General features: G+C 54.4%; 2 protein-coding genes across 4 annotated transcripts; one reads left to right on the top strand and one right to left on the bottom strand.

Annotated features, from left to right (window-relative positions):
* Positions 1–5,366: 5,366 nt before the first annotated feature.
* On the bottom strand, positions 5,367–11,530 carry Mief2 (mitochondrial elongation factor 2). 3 transcript variants are annotated; one of them, XM_048365022.1, is made up of 4 exons: positions 11,043–11,164; positions 8,702–8,850; positions 8,342–8,504; positions 5,367–7,352 (listed from the first exon to the last, which is right to left on the bottom strand). In XM_048365022.1, exons 2-4 carry the CDS (start codon positions 8,846–8,848, stop codon positions 6,298–6,300), a joined length of 1,365 nt encoding a protein of 454 aa, XP_048220979.1. In that variant the 5' UTR covers positions 8,849–8,850; positions 11,043–11,164; the 3' UTR covers positions 5,367–6,297. The 3 variants fall into 3 exon arrangements, with proteins under 3 accessions (XP_048220979.1, XP_048220978.1, XP_048220976.1); XM_048365021.1 differs by lacking the exon at positions 11,043–11,164 and adding an exon at positions 10,616–11,036 and having other exon boundaries at positions 8,702–8,854; XM_048365019.1 differs by having other exon boundaries at positions 5,368–7,352; positions 8,702–8,854; positions 11,043–11,530.
* Positions 11,531–12,366: 836 nt separating this feature from the next.
* Flii (FLII actin remodeling protein) lies at positions 12,367–26,582 on the top strand. The gene is made up of 30 exons (XM_048365015.1): positions 12,367–12,486; positions 14,032–14,142; positions 14,395–14,466; positions 16,167–16,247; positions 16,525–16,610; positions 16,698–16,859; positions 17,077–17,180; positions 17,518–17,693; positions 17,774–17,931; positions 19,027–19,111; positions 19,361–19,508; positions 19,667–19,800; positions 19,993–20,205; positions 20,371–20,550; positions 21,698–21,780; positions 21,897–21,971; positions 22,221–22,304; positions 22,394–22,565; positions 23,541–23,645; positions 23,730–23,921; positions 24,141–24,329; positions 24,424–24,563; positions 24,641–24,884; positions 25,024–25,178; positions 25,267–25,327; positions 25,419–25,547; positions 25,628–25,734; positions 25,819–25,924; positions 26,061–26,126; positions 26,210–26,582. Exons 1-30 carry the CDS (start codon positions 12,424–12,426, stop codon positions 26,342–26,344), a joined length of 3,816 nt encoding a protein of 1,271 aa, XP_048220972.1. The 5' UTR covers positions 12,367–12,423; the 3' UTR covers positions 26,345–26,582.
* Positions 26,583–26,638: the final 56 nt, after the last annotated feature.

A 26,638-nucleotide genomic window follows, 5' to 3' on the forward strand; every position in this document is an offset into this window, starting at 1 on the left:
TTTTTCTTTGTGGTGCTGAGATCAAACTTGACCTTGCGCATGATAGGCAAGTGCTCTGCCACTGAAACTTAGTCTGACTCCAATCTCTACCTCACTTCTAAGGGCCCCTCCCTATTACCCATGCCAACCCACGTGGCAGCTAGAGCTCTGCCATCTCTAGGAGATGAGGTGACCTTGGCTGGCTTACTGCAAATGTCTTTCTGTGGTGCCTTTCCACATAGTACATTAGAGAAAAGCACTAGAGGTTTCAAGACTCAGCCCAGGCCTGCTGTTGACACTAACCAACAGTTGGTATCAGAAATAAGTCCTGGGCTGGCCTCCAACTGCTCCCAAGGGCCTCACAATATGCCAGTAGCAGGGCTGGGAATATGGCCTAGTGGTAAGTGCTTGCCTCATATACATGAAGCCCTGGGTTCAATTCCCTAGCACCACATATATAGAAAACAGCCAGAAGTGGTGCTGTGGCTCTAGTGGCAGAGTGCTAGCTTTGAGCAAAGAGTAAGCCCGGGACATTGCTCAGGCCCTGAGTCCAAGGCCCAGGAGTGGCAAAAAAAAATAAAATATATATATATATATGCCAATAGCTCTGCTTCCTGCCCCTGGAAGCCAGGGTTCCTTCCCAAGACCAAGGCAGAGACTATACTGCCTCTGCCAGGGATTCACCTGCCTTTTGTCCCAGGGCTTATTACAGCCAAAATCTTTGATAAGACTTTTTTTCTTGGTGGTATTAGGGTTTGAGATCAGGATTTCATGCTTATTAAGCAGGCGCTACTGCTTGAGCCATACCTCCAGCCTTTTATGCTGGTTGTTGTTTCTTTTCCTGGGGTGTTAACTCAGAGCCTGGGTGCTGTCCCTGAGCTCTCCAGCTCAATGCTAGTGCTCTACCACTTGCGCCACTTCAGGTGTTCTGGTGGTTAATTGGAGATAAGACTCTTAGGAACTTTGCTGCTCTGGCTGGTTTTGAACCATGATCCTCAGATCTCAGTCTCCTGAATAGCTAGGATTACAGGTGTAAGCCACCAGTGACAGGCTTGTCCCTGAGCTGCTTTTGTGCAAGGCTAGCACTCTACCACTTGAGCCATGGCACCAGTTCTGCCTTTTTCTGTTTATATGGTATTGAGGAATCGAGCCCAAGACTTCATGCATGCTAGTCAAGGACTCCGTCGCTAAGCCACTTTCCCAGTCAATGTGCTGGTTATTTTTAAGGTAGGGTGTTGTTGCCTGGACTCTGATCTTCCTATTTATGCTTCTCCCTATAACTGGGATGACAAGTAATTGCCATTTGCCAAGCTAACTGATTGAAATGAGGTCTTGCAGATTTCTTGCCCTGGCTGACCTTGAACCATGATCCTTCCCATTTCTGCCTCCTGGGTGGCAAGAATTTTAATTTTGAGCCACTGGCATGCGACTGGATGCTCAGATTTGATGGGTTCAGTAGCCAGCTTTCCTGGCTAGAACTTTACTTGCTCTGGTGCCTACTTGATACCTGTCCCTGCCTCAGACACCAGCTCCTACATTGGGAGGTGGTACTCTAGTTTACCCATGGTCTGAACTGTGGTGAGCCTGTGTGCTCTGACTTGCACATGCTGAGGCCTAGCTGGTGAACTGAAGAGGCTCTTGACATCTTAGGAGTTTGTCAAGCAGTCACCCAAGTCCTGGGTGTTGCCTTTGAGTACACACCGGGCCTTCATCTACCACAGCCTTAGCCTAGTTAATGAATAAGGATTGTTTTTAAAGCTGTGTTTTTCTGATTACAAGGGAAAATCCTCATTAAAAAATAAAATGTAACTGGGCTTTTAGTGGCTCAGGCCTGTACTTACTACTCAGGAGGCTGAGATCTGAGGATCACAGTTCAAAGCCATCGGGAACAAGCAAGTCTGTGAGATTCTTTTTTTTTTTTTTTTTTGGCCAGTCCTGGGCCTTGAACTCAGGGCCTGAGCACTGTCCCTGGCTTCCTTTTGCTCAAGGCTAGCACTCTGCCACTTGAGCCACAGCGCCACTTCTGGCCGTTTTCTGTATATGTGGTGCTGGGGAATTGAACCCAGGGCCTACATGTATACAAGGCAAGCTCTCTTGCCACTAGGCCATATCCCCAGCCCTCACATTAGTCATTCTTGTCTGTACTTTTAGGGGTGCTGAGGATGTGGAGGTGGCCTGGGAGTGGGGAGGGAACAGCCTCACTTCTCTGCTGCTTACCATGTTTGTAACATTTCTTTTATGTGTGTGTGTGTGTCTGTTGTGGGGCTTGAACTCAAGGCCTGGGTGCTGTCCTTGACCTTTTTTACTCAAGGCTAGCACTCTACTACTTTGAGCCACAGAACCGCTTCCAGTTTCCTGGTGTTTCATTGGAGGTAAGAATCTCACAGACTTGGGCTAGCCTTGAGCAAAAAGAAGCCAGGGACAGTGCTCAGGCCCTGAGTCCAAGCCCCAGGACTGGCCCCCCCAAAAAAAGAATGACTAATGTGGAAACACTGGCAGCTCCAAGGGATGGTGCTCCTCCACTTCATAGGCTGTCCTGCAGCTAAGTATTCCTGAAACTAAACAGAAGTGCGTACATACAAGTGGGTATACAGCTGAGCTAGGTGTGTTGGTATATACCTGTAATTCCAACACTGGGGAAATTGAGGCTGGAGGATCTGGAGTTTGAGGGCTACGTAGCAAAACCTTGTCTCAAAAATAAAGTGTAGAGCTGGGAATATGGCCTAGTGTTAGAGTATTTACCTCACATACATGAAGCCCTGGGTTCGATTCCTCAGCACCACATATATAGAAAAAGCCGGAAGTAGCACTGTGGAGGTGGAGTGCTAGCCTTGAGCAAAAGGAAGCCAGGGACAGTGCACAGGCTCCCAGTTTAAGCCCCAGGACTGACACACACACACAAAAAAATGTTGACAAGGCTGGGAATATAGCCTAGTGGCAAGAGTGCTTGCCTCGTATACATGAAGCCCTGGGTTCGATTCCCAAGCACCACATATATAGAAAATGGCCAGAAGTGGAGCTGTGGCTCAAGTGGTAGAGTGCTAGCCTTGAGCAAAAAGAAGCCAGGGACAGTGCTCAGGCCCTGAGTCCAAGGCCTAGGACTGGCAAAAAAAAAAAAAAAAAAAAAAATGTTGACAAGTATTTTGGTAGGGGGGTGGGGGTGTGCCTTGAGTATGCTAAGCACACATCACTGAGCTACATACAGTCCAGCCAAGATTTAGGTCAGATGTACAGATAGCATTTTATAAATCAGTACGCTGTTTTTCATTTTCTGATATTCCTAGTGTCCTTGACTTCTGAGCAAGTACAGTCCTGTTGCCACAGTCATCAGAACTGGCCTGGGGTCACTTGGTGAACTCCAGCAACAAACTGAGGTGCCTGCCTGTGCTGCAGTTCCAGGTACAAAGATACAAAGACTTGACAAAGCACACACCCAGCTCATCAGCTGGCAGAGCTGAGGGTCCCTGCCTTCAAGGGAGAATGAAAGCAGCCATCTATCCTGCCAACATCCAGGACCCAGCCCACCCAGGGCAAAGACTTTCCAAAGGCTCCCAGAAAAAAAATGATCATTGTTTTCAGGTCTTCTCTGGCTAGACAGGGCTGGGCTAAGTGACACAATGAACATTGTGTGTGTGCCAGTGCTGGGGCTTGAACTTGACCCAGTCACTGTCCCTTCGCTTTTTAACTCAAGGCTGGTGGTCTGGGTTTTTGCTAGTTAATTGGATTTTCCTGCCAGGCTGGCTTTGCCAGTCCTGGGCCTTGGACTCAGAGCCTGAGCACTGCCCCTGGCTTCTTTTTGCTCAGGGCTAAGCACTCTACCACTTGAGCCACAGCGCCACTTCTGGCTTTTCCTATATATGTGGTGCTGAGGAATCGAACCCAGGGCTTCATGTATATGAGGCAAGCACTCTTGCCACTAGGCCATATTCCCAGCCCACCTTAGCCTTTCTTAGTATCTAGAATTACAGTTGTCAGCCACTGGCACACAGCTCACTTTTTCCCTCATTAATGCATCTGGTTTTTTACCACTGCAGCTAAATTTTAGAGCAGCCCACTCTAGGCTCACAAGATCTGTGCTTGAGAAGAGGGCTCTAAGCTAAGGTCGCTGCAGGGGTGTGACTCACTTGCCCAGTATGCACAGCCTTGAGCTCATTCCCACTACTGCAAAAACAACCTAAACACATCTGACTTCCTAGCAGCTAGCAGCCTGAGGCCTGCTCAGGTCAGCCCTACCTCAGAGCCCAGGCCAACTTTGTGGCCCAGAGAGCTCCCCTGGCAGCTGGGAGGGCCCTGCTGTGCCAGGACTTAGTGATGCCTCTAGAGCCTGAGGCAGGGCTAGGGTTGTGGCTTGGTGGTAGAGTGCTTGCCTAGCATGTATGAAGCCCTGGGTTTGATTCCTCAGTACCACATAAACAGAAAGAGCCAGAAGTGGCGCTGTGACTCAAGTGCTAGAGCACTAGCCTTGAGCAAAAGCAGTTCAGAAACAGTGTTTGGGCCCCCCTGAGTTCAAGCCCCAGGACTGGCAAAAAAAAAAAAAAGATAAAAGACTGAGGCAGTGGGGCCCAAGCAGCTCCCTTTCTGGTTCTTTACCCTTGTGGCAGGTGGTGGTTTAGTCCACAACTGCCCAGAAAAGGTGCCAAGTCTCCAAGTCACAGTCCACAGGACCAAGGCACAAGCACTACCCGCGCAGCAGGAAGGTCTGGTGCCTCCACAGGAAGAACAGAACCAGATGTGAAGGGCACGGACCCAAACCCTGACTTGTCATCTGAGGTGACGGACAGGGAGCCCAGCTTGGCCCCTGGGAGACATAGGAACACTTAGCTTCAGAGCTGCTCCACTCACTTATAGGACCAAAAGGAGACCCAAGAGAAGTAGGAAAAATCTCCTGACTCTATGATGTCACAGCTGGGAGGGGACATCCCTCACCACACAAGGACTTCCCTGACTTCTCAGACTCAGCCTCCAACATAAGAAATTTGTCACTTAGAGCCAGTTCAGTTTGGTATCCTTACAGCAACTTGACCAGATGAACACTGCTTTGTTTTTTGGTTTTTTGGTTTTTTGGTACTTGAACTCTGGGCCTGGGCATAGCACTCTACCACTTGAGCCCCAATGCATCTTCTGGTTTTCTGGTGGTTAATTGGAGATAAGAGTCTTTAGGACTTTCCCAACTGGCTTCAGAGATTCTCAAATCTCAGCCCCCGGAGTAGGTAGGATTACAGGCATGAACCACTGTGCCACCCCCACCCCTACCCCCACCCAGACACTGCTTCTTAAAAATAAATCACACCACACCCAAGTTGTCCTAAATCTCTCGCCATGCTGCCAGGCCAGACCAAGCCAAGCCAGAGGACTGAATCCAACCAACCGCCTATGAAGGTGCCAAGGCCTCCTTCCCCAGCAAGTCACACACACATACAAATTTTCTTTTATTCTCTTGTTCACATTCTTGAAGGCATAGCTTTGTTTCAGCAGGAAGGAGCTAAACCTAGAGGAGCCCCTGCGAGGGGGGGCATTCTTCCTCAGTCAGCCCAGCTGCCTCCGCCAGGCTCCAAGGTCAGGACACAGACATCTGCTGTCAGTGTCTGTTTTGGCAAGCTGGGGAGGCCAGGTCTGCACACAGGCCTCCTCGGGGAAGGGCATGTCCTCTGCTTTCCAGGGGTGCCCAGAAGCAGCTACCATGGGACCGCCCTGGGCAGCACACAGCTCGGGCTCCCCCAGCAAGAGCCAGGCTCAGCTTCAGCCACCCTGCACACTTGCCCAGCAGGAGGGAAAGGGCCTTCCCTGAGTTATTACAAGAAAAACAAATACACAGGAGATACTGGAAAACAACACCCACCATGCATCAGCTTAAAGAGCTGTCCAGGGTGCCAGCTGATTCCAGCCCCAGGGGGGACAATACTCAGCAGCCAAGCTCCACATGCCTCCAGGGGGCTTGGAGCTGGTGCCCAGGAAAGTGTCATTCATTTCTCTTGGCAAGATGTAGTTGGCCTTCACCTGGCCTAGGATGGCAGAAACCATGTTCTTTGTGGTTTCATTGCTGGTATGATGTACTAGGCCAAATCCTGGGCTGGGCCCAGAGGTGTAAGGTGGCATCTGAGTGGTGGCACTGCAAGCTGCCCACAGCCACCCAACCACACTTAGGTGACAGCAACCCAAACTCCCTACACTCTGGAATCCCAAACATAAACCAGTATCATGTCCTCCCTCCTTTGTTCTGGTTAAAAGCAAGCAAAACACCACTCAGCAGATCCCTGGGAGAGGAGCAGCTGCAGCTCACTGGAGACAAACATGCAGGGGCACCTGGGCCCTGCTGCTCTAGAGGAGCCCTTCAGGTGCCTGTAGACCACTGTAGAGCACATAGCCAATGGCATCGATCTCCTCCTCCCGAAAGCTGCCCAAGAGGTTCACACTGGGGTTGAAGTGGCAGGGAAGGCTGGACTGCTCCAAGCTGCCCACAAGCAACTCCAGGGCCTGCAGAAAGCGCTCCCCCAGGACCTCCTCAGCCCAGTCAGCTTCCTCCTCCCCCAGGCGCAGAACCACCTGCGTCAGGGGGCTCCGCCCCAACTGCCCCAGGGCTGGGTGGCGGTGGCAGACAGCACACAGAAGCAGCAGCAACCTACGGCGGGTGCCAGCATCCTGGTCATCCAGGGCCCTCAGCCGGGCGGCCTCCACTGGATACAAGTCCTGAAGCCAGAGGTTCCCCGCCAGCCCCTCGAGGGGCCAGGCGAGCAGAAGGTGGTCATTCGCACTGGCCCCAGGGACTGCCACCAGCACAGCCACAGTGAGTTCCAGACGCTCGTGCTGCACCTCCAGCAGCAGCTCCTCTGAAGCCACACTGGGCCGGATCAGGCACCCAAGCAGGCCGCCGATGGCGGGCCAGTTGACCGAGGCAGCCAGGGCCTTACGGAGCAGCTCTAGCAGAACTCTGGAAGAGAAGTAGCCCCCCACTAGGAAACGGTCCCAAGGACTGCTTCCCCGGGGGCAGAACTCAAGCTGAGTCCTCCGAACAGCCCAGCAGCGAGGGTCCCTGGCCACAGTGTCCACACCAGGCACCAGGCTCCACAGGCCAGGCTCCAGCACCACGGGTACCAGGAGGCGCACATGCTCAGCAGCCCCTGCCTGCAGCCCATCATAGAGTGGCCCTCCAGGCACAAGTGCCCCAAAGGGCAGCTCTGGGAACTTGTTCCTTAGGTAGGCCTGAAGCTCCAGGGCGATGTCGCCAGCCAGCTGTTTGGCCAAAGCCACTTGGGCTGCTGGGATAGCCACGTGGTCATGCTCGAATGCTAGAAGTTTCTCCTGTAAAGTCAGGCACAGCGGTGCTTGGGAGCTGAGTCCAGCAGGCGACTGAGGACTGGTATCTGTGGACCTCACTGCAGAATGAAGAATTTGGGAAAAATTATCAGAACACCCCATGAGTTAAGAGAACTCTAAACCACCAGCAGCTGTGTGTGGGCCTGATGCCGATTGTCACCTGGAACAGCCACTGAGAAAGCCCTCAGTTCAGGTCCTCAGAACAGTGAGTGTTTGATGACAGTCTCATTGGCTCAGAGCCCAACACTCTGGCCCTACAATTTCCAACAGAGTGGAGAAAATAGGTCCTACCCTTCTCCCAGCCTCAGTTTCCCCATCTGAAGCTCCCCATGATCATACCATGTTGATGTTTCTACTTGTTCTGGGAAACAGAAGGAAAAAAAAAAAAATCCCAGAGCTGGAGGCATAGCTCAGTGCATACTTGCCCCCTATTACCAAAAAAAAAAAAATGATATAGGGGGGCTGGGGATATAGCCTAGTGGCAAGAGTGCTTGCATTGTATACATGAAGCCCTGGGTTCGATTCCCCAGCACCACATATATAGAAAATGGCCAGAAGTGGCGCTGTGGCTCAAGTGGCAGAGTGCTAGCCTTGAGCAAAAAGAAGCCAGGGACAGTGCTCAGGCCCTGAGTCCAAGCCCCAGGACTGGCAAAAAAAAAAAAAAAAAAAAAAAAATGATATAGGGCTGGGAATGTGGCTTAGTGGTAGAACGCTGGCCTCCCCTGCACGAAGCTCTGGGTTTGATTCCTCAGTACCATATAAATGGAAAAGGCCGGAAGTAGTGCTGTGGCTCAAGTGGTAGAGTACTAGCCTTGAGCAAAAGAAGCTCAGGGACAGTGCCTGGGCCCCCTGAGTTCAAGCCTTAGGACTGGCAAAAAAAATACATATATAAACCCAAAAGACCCATGACCCTCATCTAACATATGAGGAACCCACAATCTGGAGGAGCAGAGACTTTCACAGGGCTGCAGGTTGTTCAGTGGCAGAACTCCAGTGTGACTATGAAAGGGGCAACCCCCCCATTGGGGGGTTGAAGTGTGTTATTTACCCGGGGCAGAGGATGAGGGGATTAGGGATGATCTGGGCTGGCTGAGGGTGATAGGTGGAGGCCGGGGCTGTTGGTGTGGTGTGGCCTTCAGCAGACTCAGTTCCTTCCAACCATCCCCCTTGGTGTCATCCTCATCCCGAGGGCTGGTGGCCCTGTCAATGAGCTGCAAACAAAGTGACACAGATTAGAGCACCCAAAGCCTGGACAGCAGGAGCAAAGCTTGGGGGCAAAGCAAAGCATGGTGCTAGGGTAGAGAAGCAGACTCCTTGGCTCCAGTCTAGCCTCAGAAAGTCCCACCACCAGTCCTAGATCACAACCTTGTCCTCTGCAAATCTCAGGAAGGCCCCAGGTTGGCCTTACCCGTTTCACAGCCAGGGTGGCAATGCCTAGCACAGCAGCTCCGCCCACACCCAGCACCAGACGGGCATTGGCCAGGAGGAAGTCCATCGCGCTGCCCAGGCCCTCGCTGCCATGCTGCTTGTCCCGCTTCTGAGAGAACTCTGCCATGTCTGCCTGCAAGAGAGTCATGAGCATAATAGGTCACTGAGGGAGGGGACAGCCAGGCTGGTAGGGCACCAGCATGGGAATGTGCTGTGGAGTAACTAAAGGTTAAGCCCACAAGGGGAGGTATCTGGGGATTTCTCATGAGAAAGCAGCCACTCAAAGTGTTGCTTTTTTTCTTTTCTTTTTTTTTTTGCCAGTCCTGGGGCTTGAACTCAGGAACCTGGGCACTGTCCCTGATCTTCTTTTGCTCAAGGTTAGCACTCTACTACCTGAGCCACAAAGCCACTTTTGGCTTTATCTGTTTATGTGGTGCTGAGGAATTGAACCTAGGGTTTCATGCATGCTAGGCAAGCACTCTACCACTAAGCCACATTCCCAGGCCCAAAGTGTTTCTTTTGAGATGAAGGGGTTGTGTTCCCTCCAAGAAAGCTGCAAACAATCTACCCCTGGAAAGGGGCAGACATGGAAAGCCAAAGGAGAGGGAAGAAGCCTACTTTCCTGATCCCACCCTCCACAATCTCTGACATCATCAGAGACTTCTGACCTGGGGCTGATCATCACCACTCCTATTCCACAGATGCAGGGTACCAAGTAACAAAGTAGGAGAGTCTCATACCCACAACTACAAAGCCTCCAGACTCATCCACCCCCAGAGACTGAGCACTTTTCCACTTGGCCAGGCCCTCAGGTTCCTAACCAGGGCTGGGCCTACTCCCCCTGATAAGTTGCAAGGAGGAACCCAAAGACCTGCAACTTGGGGTTCTTGGCAGCCTGTCTAGGGAACCTGTCAGAACTTTAGTAGGACCTGGGCTGGGAATGTGGCTTATGGCAGAGTGCTTGCCTAGCACACATGAAGCCCTGGGTTTGATTGCTCAGTACTACGTAAACAGAAAAAGCTGGAAGTGGCTCAAGTGGTAGAGTGCTAGCCTTGAGCCAAAGAAGCTCAGGGACAGTGCCCAGTCACTTAGTTCAAGCTCCAAGACAGGCAAAAAAGAAACAAAAACTTTAGTAGGACCTGGAGTGATGCTCAGGTTTCCAGCGCCGCCCCCACCCCCCAAATCTTCACAAGGAAATGCTCAGTCAGGGCTAACAGGTCAAAGGTCAAGCTAAGCAAGATGGCCCAAGCCGCCCAGGGAGGCTGGGAGCATCTGTCAATCGGTGTGTGCAGGGCAGGAAAGTAAGCTAACCCTAAAGGTGCATATCCCAGGCAGCTGCCTAGTGCCTCTCTCAAGCGAGCTCTTTGGACTCCTTGGGCTTGAGTCAGTGCTAAGATGGAGGGAAGGGTCTTCACCTGATGGGAGGCCAAGTGACACTGTTGTGAACTGAGGGCCAGCAGAGAGGGCTTGTTTGTTCATCCGAAGACGGCCAGGTAGCAGTGAAAAAAAGTAAGGAGTGACTGGATGGGTCCAGGCACCTGGGAAGTGGAGGCAGAAATCTCTCAGGGCCTAGCCACAGCCTGATTGGACACCAAGGACTGCAGCCCTCCCTGCTAGTCTGTGAGTATCTGGGGCCCACTGCCAAGTGACAAGATGCCTAGAGTAGCTGAAGCCTAAAGCTGTGTGACTCAGCCCTGACACCTGCCCAGTTGCTTCAGACTAAAAATAAGACCCCACTCTGGGGGCCAGGGAGATCACAGGCCAGCTAGATGACCCACCGTGGCCCTACCGCCAGTTTCTGCTTTCTCATCAGTGTCTATCTCTGAGATAAAAACTGCCATGGCCGCCAGCAGGACCAAGAATCAATCCACTTTGCAAACTGTAAAGTGCTTACCAGTCTGCTAAAGTGGGGCTCAGCCTTGACTCTGCGGGGTCGTCCAGGACCCAACACCCAGCATTCCAACTCCCGGAAGGAGAGGACGGTCGAGGGTGCTTAAAAATAGCCTGGTCCTGGATGCCTCTGGCCCTTCCACTCTTCAGCCAAACCCCGCTAGACCGTGGCCAGGGCTAAGCAGACCGCGCAGCAGCCCACAGAAAGCCCGGTTTCGGCCCTCCTCGCGGGCGGAAACCGAGGCCGCAAATCATTCGAAGGGTCAAGGTTGGGGTTCGAACTCGGGCCGTGGTGCCGAAGTCGGTCCTCCCCTCCCTGACCGCGGCCGCAACGACGACCGCGGGCCACGCCCCCGACCTGTGCGGGACGCACGCCACACTCGGGACCGGGAGACCCCAGTCTCGGGCAGGGCGCTGGGCCCCAATCGTACCTGCGCCCCGGTGTCGGCGCACCGACTGGAGGACGCGGTGGATCTGCCGGGCCTCAGAGCCCGAACCGGCTTGGGGATGGAACGTGAAAGGCCCGGGAACGAACGCCGAGGCCCAAGGGCTGGCGGGTGACCCCAGAGACACCGCAGACAAACAGGCCCGAGCTCCAATCCGAGCGCCCGCCGGCTGCGCACACGTTCCATAATACTTCACGGCTCAGCCAACCACGGGGCGGCCACGCCCCCTCCCGCCGACGCACTGCCTCAGGGGCGGGATCCTCGGATGCTCTCCGGATTTAAAGGCGCAGCGGACCACCTGGGCGGTGGGAGATCTGAGGGCCAGTAACTTTTTTGTGCATGTAATGGGAGCCTCAGTCTGCGGCCACATTCCTTCCGGAAGCCAGGCAGATGGACAGCATCTGTGCTGAAGACCCACTCCCTATTGCCTCGTTGGCACCTATGGCCCGCTGGTCACACAGTGCTGGCTAGAGCCAGCTTTAACCACCTTGTGTCAGCCATTCTCCACCAGGCCTGTTTTCTCTCCTGTGACACTGTTCTACCTCCTCTTTGTCCCTGCGAAGAACAGTTGTGCACAAAACAGCGTTGTCTCACTTATTGAGGGTGTACTTAATGTGTTCACGGAGGCAAGGGGGGAGGGGCTAGATAGCTACTACCACAGCTGCGAAGAGCTTGGCCCAAGAGGGACCGTTCAGAGCATGAAGCCAGGCAGTAAATGAGCAGCTGACCAGAGGAGAGAATGTTGACACTAAGTGGGAATAATAAACTGCCTCGCACTGCAAGGCCTTGTGCATGCTAGGTAAGCACTGCTACCACTCACTGGACAAAACCCCCAGTCCTACAAACTGCTGCTTACTGAGTGCCTGCTGTATGCTATAAGCTAAGCTATATGCACTTTTGCTCCTTTGCTTCTGGTAACTACCTTATCAAGCATTTTACATATAAGGAAACTGAGGCTAGTAGCAGGAGCACTCGGCTAAGAGGCCCCCGAAGTATCACTACCACCGCCCCATCAGGTACAGAGCCTGCCAGGCCCCAGCACCACCCTCTGGGCCCCCCAAGGTTAGGTCCAGAATCTCTCCCGGGTCCCGGGCCAACTGTAAACGGCTGCGGCAGTCCGAATGACAGGCGCTAGGAGGTTGTGGCCGCCAGTCAGGCCTCTCCAGCTTCCCCAGGGAGGGGCGCGCCGAGCTCGCGGGGGCCGGGCGGGCGGGAGGCGGGTGGGGCGGGGCGCGGCGCGGCGCGGCGCGGCGCAGCGCACGGGTTAAAGGGGCGGGGCCGGCGCTGGCCCAGCCCGCGGCGCCGGGGCCGCCCCCGCCCTGCCGGCCACTGCGAGAGCCGGAGCCGGAGCCGCCGGGACGCCGCCATGGAGGCCACCGGGGTGCTGCCGTTCGTACGCGGCGTGGACCTCAGCGGCAACGACTTCAAGGTGAGCCCGGAGGGCGGCGGCGGAGCCCCGCGAGCCTTTCTGAGGCGCGCAGCCGCGAGGCGCTGCGCTTCCGGCCCCGCGGACGCGGAGACCTCGGGCGGGGCGGGGTGGGGCGGGGTGCGGCTCGCCGCGGGCTCGGCCGCGGGGCCTCCAGCTCCGGCCGGAGCTGCGAGTTAAGCTGGACCCGGGTTGGACGACACGCCACCGGCGGCCGCGGGCTCCCGGCTTTGCTCCCGGGCAGGAGAAGGGCCCGGGGACAGCGAGCTCCGGCGCTGAGGTCACACGCCCCGGCCGGGCCCTGACTCAGGCCGCCGCGCCGCCGGCTGCCCAGGACGGCCCCGCCCGCCTGCCCGCCCGTCTGCCTGCCTGCCTGCCTGTCTGCCTGTGCGGTCCCGAGCCGGCCACTTCCCTCTCCGCGCCGGCTTTCCCATCCGGCCCTCGCGGGGCGTGGTGGAGTGTGGCGAGAGCTGTGGGTGTGGAGCGTGTCCGCCAGTGTGCGAAGGCCGAGTCCGAGCAGCTACAGGGCGTATAGAACCCAAACCTGGTCCCCTCCCAAGCCGGTTGGTGGGACAGGGAGAGCAGTCGAGAATGAGTAGTGGGCAAGGCACCGGCAGCCTGTGGCAGGCCCTTCCTGTGTCCGCCGGTGAGAGGAAACACATTTGGCCCCATCACACACCTAGTAACCAGTCACAGGTGGCCTCTGTCCCCTGCCTGGATGAGCGTCTGTCTCCTGGGTCTTTTCTGGGCTGAGAGAGCGCGGAGTCAAGCCTGGAATGTGGCAGTAGGGGGAGGGGGACAGCTGCCAAAGGCACTGAAGGCATCACTTCCGGGGAGAAGTCTTAGGGACTGGGACTGCTGCTGAGAGGCATTGGAATATGGGGAATGAATGAGTGAAGGAATGAGGTGCTGCTCTGGTGGGTGGGGTGAGACTGGACCTTGGCAAGTTTGAATGCTGATGGTGGGGGGGGGAGCACAGTTGGGACTTGGCAGAGGCTCTCAGGGACACCCTCCCCCATCTCAGGCAGTCTAATTGAGCCCAGACAGCAAATAAATAGCACCACATAGTGCTAGCACCACAACATAGGTTGTCACCTGAACCAGCCAGTTCCGTCCTGGCCTTTCCCGAGCTCAGAGTCTAGCAAGAGATAGTCACATATTTTTTTTTTTTTTTTTTTGGCCAGTCCTGGGCCTTGGACTCTGGGCCTGAGCACCGTCCCTGGCTTCTTCTTGCTCAAGGCTAGCACTCTGCCACTTGAGCCACAGCGCCACTTCTGGCCGCCTTCTGTATATGTGGTGCTGGAGAATCGAACCCAGGGCCTCATGTATACAAGGCAAGCACTCTTGCCACTAGGCCATATCCCCAGCCCCAGATAGTCACATCTTAAGCTAACACTTCATTCACATGAGGGCTTTTACTAGTTCCATTTTGTGGATGACAGAATTTGAGGTACAGAGTGATGAAATGACCTGCCCAGGGCCTCACAAGTGATGAGTGGCTCTGCTGCTCCCCCAAGACTCCACCTTACTGTGACTGTCCCTGCCCAGGGTGGCTACTTCCCTGAGAATGTCAAGGCCATGACCAGCCTGCGATGGCTGAAGCTGAACCACACAGGCCTCTGCTACCTGCCCGAAGAGCTAGCTGCCCTGCAGAAGCTGGTAAGCGGCACAGGGGTAGCATGGGGGTTCTCCTAGGCATAGTGCTGGGCTGGGTGGACTATGGTGGAACGCTGGGATAGCTGTGGGTAAAACTAGCAAAGGGAGTGACACCCCATCCTGGGAGGTGTTTGAGGAGCTACAGGAGGCTGCAGGAGTGGGCAGCAGGCCCTGCTGGACCGTGTAGTGTTTGGGGGACAGAAGGACTTGACACACTACCTACCATGCTGAGCCTCTGCTCCCTCTCCCTCCCAGGAGCACCTGTCTGTGAGCCACAACAACTTGACCACGCTGCACGGGGAGCTGTCTAGCCTACCTTCTCTGAGGGTGAGTGTGGGTCAGGGAGTGGAGCTCAGCTAGGGTTCTGAGGAGTCTGTCCCGTTTACTGTCTCTGCCTACCTCTGTGTCTTGTTCAAGAGTCAAGGTGTCACAGGAGAGGCCATCTTGTCATTGCAAGAGGACATGGTTATGTTCTGTGTGAAGGAACCCATAGGATTGGAAAATTCCATGAGGGGTTGGTGATGGAGAGTACAAAAGTCCTAAATCCAGCCACCCATCTTGGATATCTATATAATAGCTATTGTAGGCCAAGCAATGCATGTGGGTTTTTCATATACCCTTGGCTTCCACCAGCATCACAGGTGAGAATGCTTGGCCACAGAGGCAACAATACAGATGGGGTTGGGCATGGTTGAGCCAGAGGATGGCCTGATATCTCAGGACATCACGTCCTTGGCTAACCCTACAGACTTCAGCCAGGGTCATCCTGTCCAAAGATAGACCCTGAGATTTCAGGGGCAGCCCTCTGGACTTGGGCTCCCTGGATTCAAATCTAGGCTCTGCCACTTCCTAGCTGTGGCCTTGGGGTCCTTCCTACTTTCTGGGCCTCATCTGCATTCGGCTGAGCTTGTGAAGCAGCAGCCTGGTGCCCACACACGTCGTTGTTGCAGAAATGCTGGGGTTGTAACTCGGGTTATTACTGACAGTCACACCACCATTCACTGGCCCTGTTTCTCACCCTTGAACCCTATGCATATCCATCTGGTGAGGGCTTCAGCCCCCAGGAAAACAGACTTCCTCTCAGTCTACTCTGTTTTCTCCCTGGTCCAGCCTCTACTTGGGATTAAACCTAGGCTCCCAAATGATAGGCAAGCCACACCCTTGCTTTTGGTTTTGGGGGTATGTGGTTTAGCACTGCCGTTTAGCTTTTTCCTCAAGTTTGGTGCTCTTGCACTTGAGCCACAGCTCCACTTCTGGCTTTTTGGTGGTTAATCCGAGATAAAGAGTCTCACAGACTTTCCTGATCAGGCTAGCTTTGAACTGCGAGATCTCAGCTTTCTGAGTAGCTATGATTAAAGGTATAAGCTACCAGTACCCAGCTGTTGGGTTTTTTTTCCTTGGTTTTTTTTTTTTTTTTGGCCAGTCCTGGGGCTTGGACTCTGGGCCTGAGCACTGTCCCTGGCTTCTTCTTGCTCAAGGCTAGCACTCTGCCACTTGAGCCACAGCGCCACTTCTGGCCACTTTCTGTATATGTGGTGCTGGGGAATCGAACCTAGGGCCTCATGTATATGAGGCAAGCACTCTTGCCACTAGGCCATATCCCCAGCCCCTTGTTTTTTGTTTTATTTTGTTTTTTGAGACAAGGGTCTTATTAGATTAGCTGGTCCTAAAGATGCTATCTTGTTTCTACCTCTTGAGTTTGTTGCCATCCCCAGCTCCTATTCTGTTGTAAAAGTTCCTAGCCCATACTAACTCCCTTCTTCCCTTTTGGAATTAAGGAGAAGGAATACATGATCAGAAAGGCTAGTGCTGGGTTCTGGGCACATTTGAGTTTCAGTTGAGACTTGAATCGAGGTTTACCTAGAGAAAAGGAGAAGTCTACTTGGTGAGAAGCTCACTGTGTGAACCAAGTCTAGGAGTGGGGAGCACTTGGACCCAGCTTCCTGAGCCTCCTGGGAAGGCATCCCACCCTGGCCTCTGCTTCTGAGGGCAGAAACCAGGAATCACAGACACTTGCTTCTTCCTAGGCCATTGTAGCCCGAGCCAATAGCCTGAAGAACTCCGGAGTCCCTGATGACATCTTCAAGCTGGATGACCTCTCAGTCCTGGTCAGTGTTCACCCACACTGCCTGGTCCCTGGCCATGGCCCTGGGGCCACCACTGTCCTGCTTTACAGTCAGGGAAACAGACTTAGAGGGGGCAGTGCTGTGGCCATGGTCACTCATTCTTAGATCGCTAACCCAAGACCCTTCCCCAAGATCTGCTGTGTCTCTCTGGCCCTAAAGTCTTCTCATCCTCTTCCTGCTCTGTGTGGCCTGAACTTTAAGTTTGGCAAAGGCCTTCAGAGTGTGGACACCCTAACCTGGACTTGCTCCTGCTCCCCAGGACTTGAGCTACAACCAGCTGACAGAGTGCCCAAGGGAGCTGGAGAACGCCAAGAACATGCTGGTTCTCAACCTCAGCCACAACAGGTACTACCCCTAGAGGTGGGCGGGGCTGCATCCAGCCCTGGGCAGGACCTGCTCACCAAGGCCTGCCCCTCCTTGTCTGCCATGCAGCATCGACACCATCCCCAACCAGCTGTTCATCAACCTCACAGACCTGCTGTACCTGGACCTCAGTGAGAACCGCCTGGAGAGCCTGCCACCACAGCTGCGCCGCCTGGTGCACCTGCAGACCCTGGTGCTCAACGGAAACCCGCTGCTGCACGCCCAGCTCCGGTGGGTGCCCTCACCCCACCGCGATCCTTTCCAAGAGCCCACTCCCTTTGCCCTAGCAGCTGCACCCTTTGGTGGGAGCCGGTGCTTCCTGGGCAGGGAGCTCCACTCCTCAGTCTTGTTCTGCTGGGGCTTGTGCTCCTGGACTGCCATTCCAGGTCCCCTAGGTTGCCCCACATGGGCCCCACCCTGGCATTCACGGCTCTTGTCACCCTGGCAGGCAGATCCCGGCAATGACAGCCTTGCAGACCCTGCACCTGCGGAACACGCAGCGCACGCAGAGCAATCTCCCGACCAGCCTGGAGGCCCTGAGCAACCTTGCAGGTCAGGACACCTGAGCTCCACCCTAAGTTCCCACCCCCTCTGGCCCCCACACTTCCTGGTGAGTGAAGGGGCCTAAACCCTGCTTCTCCAGCCATGTTCCAGGTATGTTAGGGTTACTCCTGTCACCATCAAGATGACTTAGTAACATCACATTATGAGTGTTTTATGCCACACCTTGTAGCGTGAGGGTGTTTCTCCACATGGAGAAACTGAAGCTGAAAGAGTTGGTCAGTTGAAGGCCACACAGTCTGGTGATGGAGAACTAGGGTTCACACTGGGGCTGGCTGCCGCTCCCCGTGACACCCAACCCACCATATGGCTCTACTTCTCATTCCAGACGTGGACCTGTCGTGCAATGACCTGACAAGGGTGCCCGAGTGTCTGTACACGCTCCCTAGCCTGCGCCGCCTCAATCTCAGCAGCAACCAGATCTCCGAGCTGTCTCTGTGCATCGACCAGTGGGTGCATGTGGAGACCTTGAACCTGTCCCGCAACCAGCTCACCTCACTGCCTGTGCGTCTAGGGCCTGGGAAGGGTGAGGGGAGACCATGCTTCCAGGATGGACCCTCACTGCCTCTGCCTGGCTCTTGCAGTCCGCTATCTGCAAGCTGACCAAGCTGAAGAAGCTGTACTTGAACTCCAACAAGCTGGACTTTGATGGGCTGCCCTCCGGCATTGGCAAGCTGACCAGCCTGGAGGAGTTCATGGCCGCCAATAACAACCTGGAGCTGATTCCAGAAAGTCTGTGCAGGTGCCTGGGCAGGCTGGGTGGGGCCAGGGGTTCTCCCAGCCTAGACAACCCCAAGCCTAGAACCAGTACCTACCCCCTAGCTGTAGTGCAGCCTGTCACATGGAGAGTTTATTTACATCCTGCAGCCCCAAGCCACAAGTTCTCATCTGGGTTCCCCAGAGTACCCTTAGGAATCAATGCCTTTTTTCCCTTTTCATACCAGTCCTGGAGCTTGAACTCAGAGCCTGGATGCTGTCTCAGTTTTTTGCTCAAGGCTAGTATTCTACCACTTGAGCCACAGCTCTGCTTCCAGCTTTTAGGTGGTTAACTGGAGATATGCATCACACACTTTTCTGCCTAGGCTGGCTTTGAACTGTGATCCTCAAATCTCAGCCTCTTGAGTAGCTAGGATTACAGGTGTGAGCCACCAAGCACCCGAGTTCTCTGAGTTTTTGGGTTTTTTTGTTGTTTTTTGGCCAGTCCTGGGGCTTGGACTCAGGGCCCGAGCACTGTCCCTGAATTTGGTTTTGTTCAAGGCTAGCACTCTACCATTTGAGGCACAGCACCACCTCTGGCTTTTTCTGTTTATGTGGTGCTGAGGAATCGAACCCAGGGCTTCATGCATGCTAGGCAAGCACTCTACCCACTAAGCCACATTCGCAGCCTGAGTTTTTTGTTCAAGACTAGAGCCCTACCACTTGAGCCACAGCTCCACTTGTAGATTTTTTTTCCCCATTTAGTGATTAGTTGGAGGTAAGATTCTCATGGACTTTCCTACAGGGGCTGTCTTTGAACCACAATCCTCAATGCTCTATCTCGTTAGTAGCTACTAGGATTATAGGTGTGAGCCACCAGCACTTGGCCTGAGATGCCATTTCTAATGCAGTGTCACTAACCGGATTCTTCTAGTCCAAGCCAGAGGGCTCTAAAAGGACTATGTGAACTTGAGTTCCATGCTACTTCTATCCCCTGGAGGTTATTGCCCATTTGTGTGGTCTGGCAGAGAACAGAGGACACCCACTCTCCATCACTGGCCCCTTCCTAGCACCAGAAGTCTCTCTATTCCTTCTCCCTAATCACTTCCCTGAGGCCTTAGCTAGCCTGATCTTCACACAGGTGCCCAAAGCTGAGGAAACTGGTCCTGAACAAGAATCGCTTGGTGACACTCCCAGAGGCCATCCACTTCCTGACAGAGATTGAGGTGGGCACCGAGGGCTGGGCAAGGGCTGCATCCTTGAGTGAGGACTCACAGCTGCAGGGAGAGCAGTGCCTGGGTACCGGTGGGGAGGGGAACCACATCCTTGCACTCCTAGCACAACTGTATCACTTGAACTCCCACAGCCACCCATGGGGGTGGCCGGGTCCCTGACTCCTAGGTAGACCAGAGCACAACTACAGGCTAGCTGGGAGGTGGGAACCAGGCTCAGCTGCAGCCCTGTGCCCCTGGCAGGTCCTGGATGTGCGGGAGAACCCCAGTCTGGTCATGCCACCCAAACCTGCTGACCGTACCGCTGAGTGGTACAACATCGACTTCTCGCTGCAGAACCAGCTACGGCTGGCGGGTGCCTCCCCTGCCACCGTGGCCGCAGCAGCAGCTGGTGAGTAGGTGTGGGTCTAGCTTTGGTGCCTCAGCTTACCCATCTGACTCTTGGGTGGGATGCTGCTTTCTGGACTGGTAGATGGGCTAACCTGCAGTTGGCTGGATGCTGAGCAGCACAACCTCAGGGAGTTCCGCCACTTGCTCCTCCCTTTCCAGGGAGTGGGCCCAAGGACCCCCTGGCTCGAAAGATGAGGCTGCGAAGACGCAAGGACTCTGCTCAGGATGACCAGGCCAAACAAGTGCTGAAGGGCATGTCAGATGTGGCCCAGGAGAAAAACAAGAAGCAGGAGGTAAGCCAGGACAGGGCTGCAGTAAGGCAGTGGACATTCTGGGCCTTGCTCAAAGTACACTATGTGACCTAGGCCAAGAGGGAGGAGGCCCTGGACTAAAAAAATGGCTGGCGCAAAGGCCTTATGGTGGTAGCACACAGAGGACAACCTGCATGGGTTGGGAGAGTCAAATTATGCATTGCATTCCCCCAGGAGAGTATAGACACTCGTGCCCAAGGGGGAAAGGTGAAGCGCTGGGACCAAGGCCTGGAGAAGCCTCGCCTTGACTACTCTGAGTTCTTCACGGAGGACGTGGGCCAGCTGCCTGGCTTGGCCATCTGGCAGATCGAGAACTTTGTGCCTGTGCTAGTAGAGGAAGCCTTCCACGGCAAGTTCTACGAGGCTGACTGCTACATTGTGCTCAAGGTGAGTGCTGGCCCAGCCCCACCTCAGAGGGGTTCAGTGAGGCCTTGTTGGAGATGGCCAGGCCAGGTGAGGGTGGTCCAGCAGTGTTGGTGATGCACCCATCCTGGGGCTGGATAGCCAAGACAGGCCTAGAAAAAGTCTCATGGCCAGTGCTTTGGCCCTCAGACCTTTCTGGATGACAGTGGCTCCCTAAACTGGGAAATCTACTACTGGATCGGCGGGGAGGCCACGCTGGACAAGAAAGCCTGCTCTGCCATCCATGCCGTCAACCTCCGCAACTACCTGGGAGCTGAGTGCCGTACTGTCCGGGAGGAAATGGGTGACGAGAGCGAGGAGTTCCTGCAAGTGAGTTCCAGGGAAGAGGGAACAGACTCCAGATGTGTGGGGACAAGACAGTAGGTAGTCTGCTTAGGCAGGACAGGGAGCTGGAGCCAAAGGTCAGGATCAGGGATAACCAGACATCTAAAGCAGGTGGCAAAGCAGGTCTGGGGAGACCTGAGGCCAAAAATAGCCCAAGTCCAGGCAGTGGAGCATGGAGCTAGGGTTGGTAGTCAAAGATAAGAGCCCAGGCTTGGATGGAAGCTAGACCAACAACTGATGCAGAGAGCTGGGAAACCAGGCCTCACAGGCGTAGCCAACAGTAAGACGGAGGTGGAGCCATACAGGCTGGGTTCCTGGATGCCAGCCAAGTGGAGGCCAGCCAAGAACAGTCTACACAGCTGATTCCCAAGCTATCCTGCCTGCTCCAATGGTGACGTACACACAGGCCACCATGCTTGAATGCTTCCACAAGCCTGCTGGCTCCTGCACCCCAGTACACCCCCCCCCCAACTACTGCCCACCTTTCTGCATGTGCATGTGTTCTTAGATCTGTACAGTCCTGCGTCCCAGTGGCTTTATGTTTACAGGCTCAGAACTTTCTTTTTTCAAAAGCATCAGTATACATTTCTTTTTTTTTGGCCAGTCCTGGGCCTTGGACTCAGGGCCTGGAGCACCATCCCTGGCTTCTTCCTGCTCAAGGCTAGCACTCTGCCACCAGAGCCACAGGGCCCCTTCTGGCCGTTTTCCATATATGTGGCGCTGGGGAATCGAACCGAGAGCTTCATGTGTAGGAGGCAAGCACTCTTGCCGCTAGGCCATATTCCCAGCCCCAGTATACATTTTTTTTTTTTTTTTTTTTTTGGCCAGTCGTGGGCCTTGGACTCAGGGCCTGAGCACTGTCCCTGGCTTCTTCCCGCTCAAGGCTAGCACTCTGCCACTTGAGCCACAGTGCCGCTTCTGGCCGTTTTCTGTATATGTGGTGCTGGGGAATCGAACCTAGGGTCTCGTGTATCCGAGGCAGGCACTCTTGCCACTAGGCTATATCCCCAGCCCCCCAGTATACATTTTTAACTTCCATTTTATCTCCAGCTCTATTCCCAGTCTGACAGGACAGGGGTACCTGGTGGGGGAGGGGGAGGGTGGCTGAGTGAAGAACCACACCCTCACACAGGTGTTTGACAATGACATCTCCTACATTGAGGGTGGGACGGCGAGTGGCTTCTACACTGTGGAGGACACACACTACATCACCAGGTAAGAGTGTGGTGACGACTCTGACCAGGACTCTGCGGCATCAGGTTTGGAGAAAGTATTAGGGGTAAGTTGGCCCCTTGGTGCCCATACTGAGTCATTCTTGTTTTGATCCCCAGAATGTACCGCGTGTATGGGAAAAAGAACATCAAACTGGAGCCTGTGCCTCTCAAAGGAGCCTCCTTGGACCCAAGGTGAGCCCTATGATGGGGACCAGGGGTGGTAGATGTTGGCTCTCAGCCTCCTTACCAACCAGTTTGAGGCGAGGCTTGGGTCTCCTTAAAGAGGCCTTCTAGGAAGTCTTGTTTAACCCATATCCCAGAACTTGTCAGAAGTTTCTGAGGACAACCTAGAAAGTGGCTGAAACCCCATCATAGTTTGTTGGGGTCAGCAGAATAAGGAAACTTGAGCTTGCTATAACTTCTTCCCATTCTCTGGGCCAGGTTTGTGTTCTTGCTGGACCAAGGGCTGGACATTTATGTGTGGCGGGGGGGCCAGGCCACCCTGAGCTGCACCACCAAGGCCAGGTAGGTTTGTGCTGCGGGGTGATCTTTATGAAGGAATGTGTTCCCTAAGAAGGTGCCAGCCTCACTGAGGGCTTTGTGTCGGTCCTCAGACTCTTTGCAGAAAAAATTAACAAGAATGAGCGGAAAGGGAAGGCAGAGATCACCCTGCTGGTGCAGGGCCAGGAGCCTGCTGAGTTCTGGGAGGTGCTGGGTGGGGAGCCCTCTGAGATCAAGACGCATGTACCTGATGACTTCTGGCCACCCCAGCCCAAGCTGTACAAGGTGAGCCAGAGTGTTGGGGACCAGGGCTGGTCTAACTTCACCAGCTTGAGGGGACAAGCTGGGGACAGGCCAGACACTGTGGACAGCGGAAAAAGGGTGTATTTGCCTCTTCAGGGAGTTGCCTAAGCCAAAGCCTGAGGCTTGGTCCTGAGAATAGCTGGACTTTGGACTGGATGGGGCACAGAAGTACCTGGGTATTAAGGCCAGGAATCTTGGCCTTTTTTTTTTGTTGTTACTGGGGCTTGAACACTGCCTGGGTGCTATCTCTTAGCTTCTTGCAGCTGATGTTCCACCACTTGAACCATAGCTCCAATTCCAGCATTTTTGCTGCTTCAATGGAGATAAGTCTCATGAACTTTGCTGCCTGAGCTGGCTTCAAACTAGCATTCTTAGATCTCAGCCTCTTAAGTAGCTAGGATTTATAGGCATGAGCCACCAGTGCCCAATAACTGTGGGGATCTTACAAGTAGTAAAGGGACATGCTACAAAAACAAATGATTGTAAGGATCCAGGAGGGAAGGCAGGGAAAGTAGTTTCAAGTCTTTTCAGGGGCTGGGAATGTGGCCTAGTGGCAAGAGTACTTGCCTCGTATATATGAAGCCCTAGGTTCGATTCCTCAGTAGCACTTACATAGAAAATGCCAGAAGTGGCACTGTGGCTCAAGTTGGCAGAGTGCTAGCCTTGAGCAAAACGAAGCCAGGGACAGTGCTCAGACCCTGAGTTCAAGCCCCATGACTGCCCCCCCCCACAAAAAAAAAAGCTTTTCCATTGCCTGAGGAGGTTGTTATATTCCCAGCATTACAGAAAAAATAAACACCATTCCCACTGAGATTATCCTTATAACAGCCTTAGGGAAACAGGGCCAAGAGTATCTGTCAGGGGACCTAAGCCACATAGTGAAGCAGAGATAGGGGCTCTGGGGTGGGGGGCTCATGTTCCTAGATCAGTTGCTATGTCATTTCTTCCTCCTGTCAGGTGGGCCTGGGCCTAGGCTACCTAGAGCTGCCACAGATCAACTATAAACTCTCAGTGGAACATAAGAAGCGGCCCAAGGTGGAGCTAATGCCCAGGATGCGGCTGGTGAGTCGCAGGAGGGCAGAGGCGGGATGGAGGGAGAGCCCTCCCTAGTGATGGCCTGGTGTTAACCCAGCCTCCCACCTGCAGTTGCAGAGCCTGCTAGACACACGCTGTGTGTACATTCTGGACTGTTGGTCTGATGTGTTCATCTGGCTTGGCCGCAAGTCCCCACGCCTGGTACGCGCTGCAGCACTCAAGCTGGGCCAGGAGCTGTGTGGGATGTTACACCGGCCACGCCATGCTGCTGTCAGCCGCAGCCTCGAGGGCACCGAGGCACAGGTATAGCACCACCCCTGGAGGCCTGTTGCCACTGTCCTTACCATGCCATGACCCCTGCTTGTACTACTGCCTGCATGTTGCTTCTCTTTGGTATGCTCCCTCTCCCCAGTTCCCAGTGTTTCTCGAGGTCCTATTCCCGGGGCTACCCATCTCCCTTGGCCCTAGCCTTAACCATGTTGGTTAAAGGCCATGAAATGGCCTCTCACTGCACCCCTGCAGGTATTCAAGGCCAAGTTCAAGAATTGGGATGATGTGTTGACTGTGGACTACACGCGCAATGCAGAGGCTGTGCTGCAGGGGCCAGGGCTCTCTGGGAAGGTTAAACGTGACACAGAGAAGAAAGACCAGATGAAGGCTGACCTCACTGCGCTCTTCCTGCCACGGCAGCCGCCGATGCCACTAGCAGAGGTAGATGGGACCCAGTGGGGGCTGGGGTAGGACCTCCTCAGAGCCCTGCTCACATCTTCAGGAGGGGCTTAGACCGTGGGGATGGGGCCTGCAGGCAGAGCAGCTGATGGAAGAATGGAACGAGGATCTGGATGGCATGGAGGGCTTCGTGTTGGAGGGCAAAAAGTTTGCACGGCTGCCTGAGGAGGAGTTTGGCCACTTTTACACACAGGACTGCTACGTCTTCCTCTGCAGGTGCCATTACAGTCTGCTTCTGTCCTTCCCCTAGAGCTGGGTGCTGCAGCCCCTGCTTACCACAGGTATCCACACAGGTACTGGATACCAGCGGAATATGAAGAGGATGAGAAGAAGGAACACAAAGATGAGGGGAAAACTGAGAAGACTGGCAAAGAAGGGGAGGAGACAGCAGCTGAAACGGAGGAGAAACAGCCGGAGGAGGACTTCCAGTGCATCGTGTACTTCTGGCAGGGCCGGGAAGCTTCCAATATGGGCTGGCTCACCTTCACCTTTAGCCTGCAGAAGAAGTTTGAAAGCCTCTTCCCGGGCAAGCTAGAGGTGTGCCTGCCCCACAAGTTCTAGGCCCCGCGCCCTCTGGCCTACAGAAGGGCCTGGCGGTGGGGCTCAGACACTGGGAGGCTTGGCCCTGCTGGAGCTGGTAGAGTCCAAGGAACTACCCACCACTTCCTCACCCCAGGTGGTGCGCATGACACAGCAGCAGGAGAACCCCAAGTTCCTATCTCATTTCAAGAGGAAGTTCATCATCCACCGGGGCAGGAGGAAGATGGCTCACAGTGCCCAGCAGCCGAACCTCTACCAGATCCGTACCAACGGCAGTGCCCTCTGCACCCGGTGCCTGGCTAGGGATGTGGGTAGGGTTTGGTGAGCCCCAAGGGCTGGCAACCCTACTTACTCCTTGCTTGATCCCCTTACCCTCCAGGTGCATACAGATCAACACTGACTCCAGCCTCCTCAACTCTGAGTTTTGCTTCATCCTTAAGGTAGGGCTACGGGTGTGAAGAGGGCAGCTGGGAAAGGTTGGTAGGAAACCAGATCTGAACCACCCCCCCCCCCCAACCCCGTGTTATACAGGTTCCCTTTGAGAGTGAGGACAACCAAGGCATCGTGTATGCCTGGGTGGGCCGGGCATCAGATCCTGATGAAGCCAAGCTGGCAGAAGATATCCTAAACACCATGTTTGATGCCTCCTACAGCAAACAGGTACCTGAGGCTGATGGTGGGCAGGCAGATGAGCCAAAGCAGCAAGAGCCTTGGGCTGGGCTAAACTCCTTTCCCCACAGGTCATCAATGAGGGTGAGGAACCTGAGAACTTCTTCTGGGTGGGCATCGGGGTACAGAAGCCCTATGATGATGATGCGGAGTACATGAAGCACACACGGCTCTTCAGGTGAGAGCCAAGACTATCCCTTCTCCCACTTCCCTCAGTCTTGGCACTGCTGCTAGTGACTCCTGGTCTCACCTTGACCTTCAGGTGCTCCAATGAGAAGGGTTATTTCGCAGTGACTGAGAAATGCTCTGACTTTTGCCAGGATGACCTGGCAGATGATGACATCATGTTGCTAGATAATGGCCAAGAGGTGAGGAACCAACCTCCCCCCAGTCTTCCCCAATGTGGGTCCTGCCTTTTATAGGATAAGCTCACCCATTTGGGAATTGTGGGACCAAAGTGTTTCTACATCATCCCTGTGACCATCTTTTCTGCTTTCCCCTCAGGTCTACATGTGGGTAGGGACCCAGACCAGCCAGGTAGAGATCAAACTGAGTCTCAAGGCCTGCCAGGTGAGTGGGGGAAGGGCTCTGTGGCCAGCCTGCCCTGCAGGTCTGGGGGACCACCTGGAGCCTGCTGTCTTTCTCTTTGCCAGGTATACATCCAGCACATGCGTTCCAAAGAGCATGAGCAGCCTCGCCGCCTGCGCCTGGTCCGAAAGGGCAATGAACAGCATGCCTTCACCCGCTGCTTCCATGCCTGGAGCACCTTCCGGCAGGCCCTGACCTAGATGGTCCTCGGGGCATCCCCACCTCCAGCAAGGAAGGAGGGGCTTTCTGTCCACTGCCACTAGCCAAGAATCTGCACAGGTGACAGTGCCCCATCCCCCACAGCACAGTCCCAAGCAGCACCAATGGGGGGGAACCTCCCACACACGGTGCTGAGCACATGTGTGAGTCCCCCTACCCCTTGCTAGGGATAAATCGGATGTAGTTGCCCTCTAAGATATTAAATGCTTTTATTTTCAATATTAAAAATCAGTTATTTTTACTATTAAAATGCTAATTTTAAAAAAAAGACAGAA

This window comes from Perognathus longimembris, chromosome 17 (assembly GCF_023159225.1).
Source record: "Perognathus longimembris pacificus isolate PPM17 chromosome 17, ASM2315922v1, whole genome shotgun sequence".
In the NCBI taxonomy this organism is placed as follows: domain Eukaryota; kingdom Metazoa; phylum Chordata; class Mammalia; order Rodentia; family Heteromyidae; genus Perognathus; species Perognathus longimembris.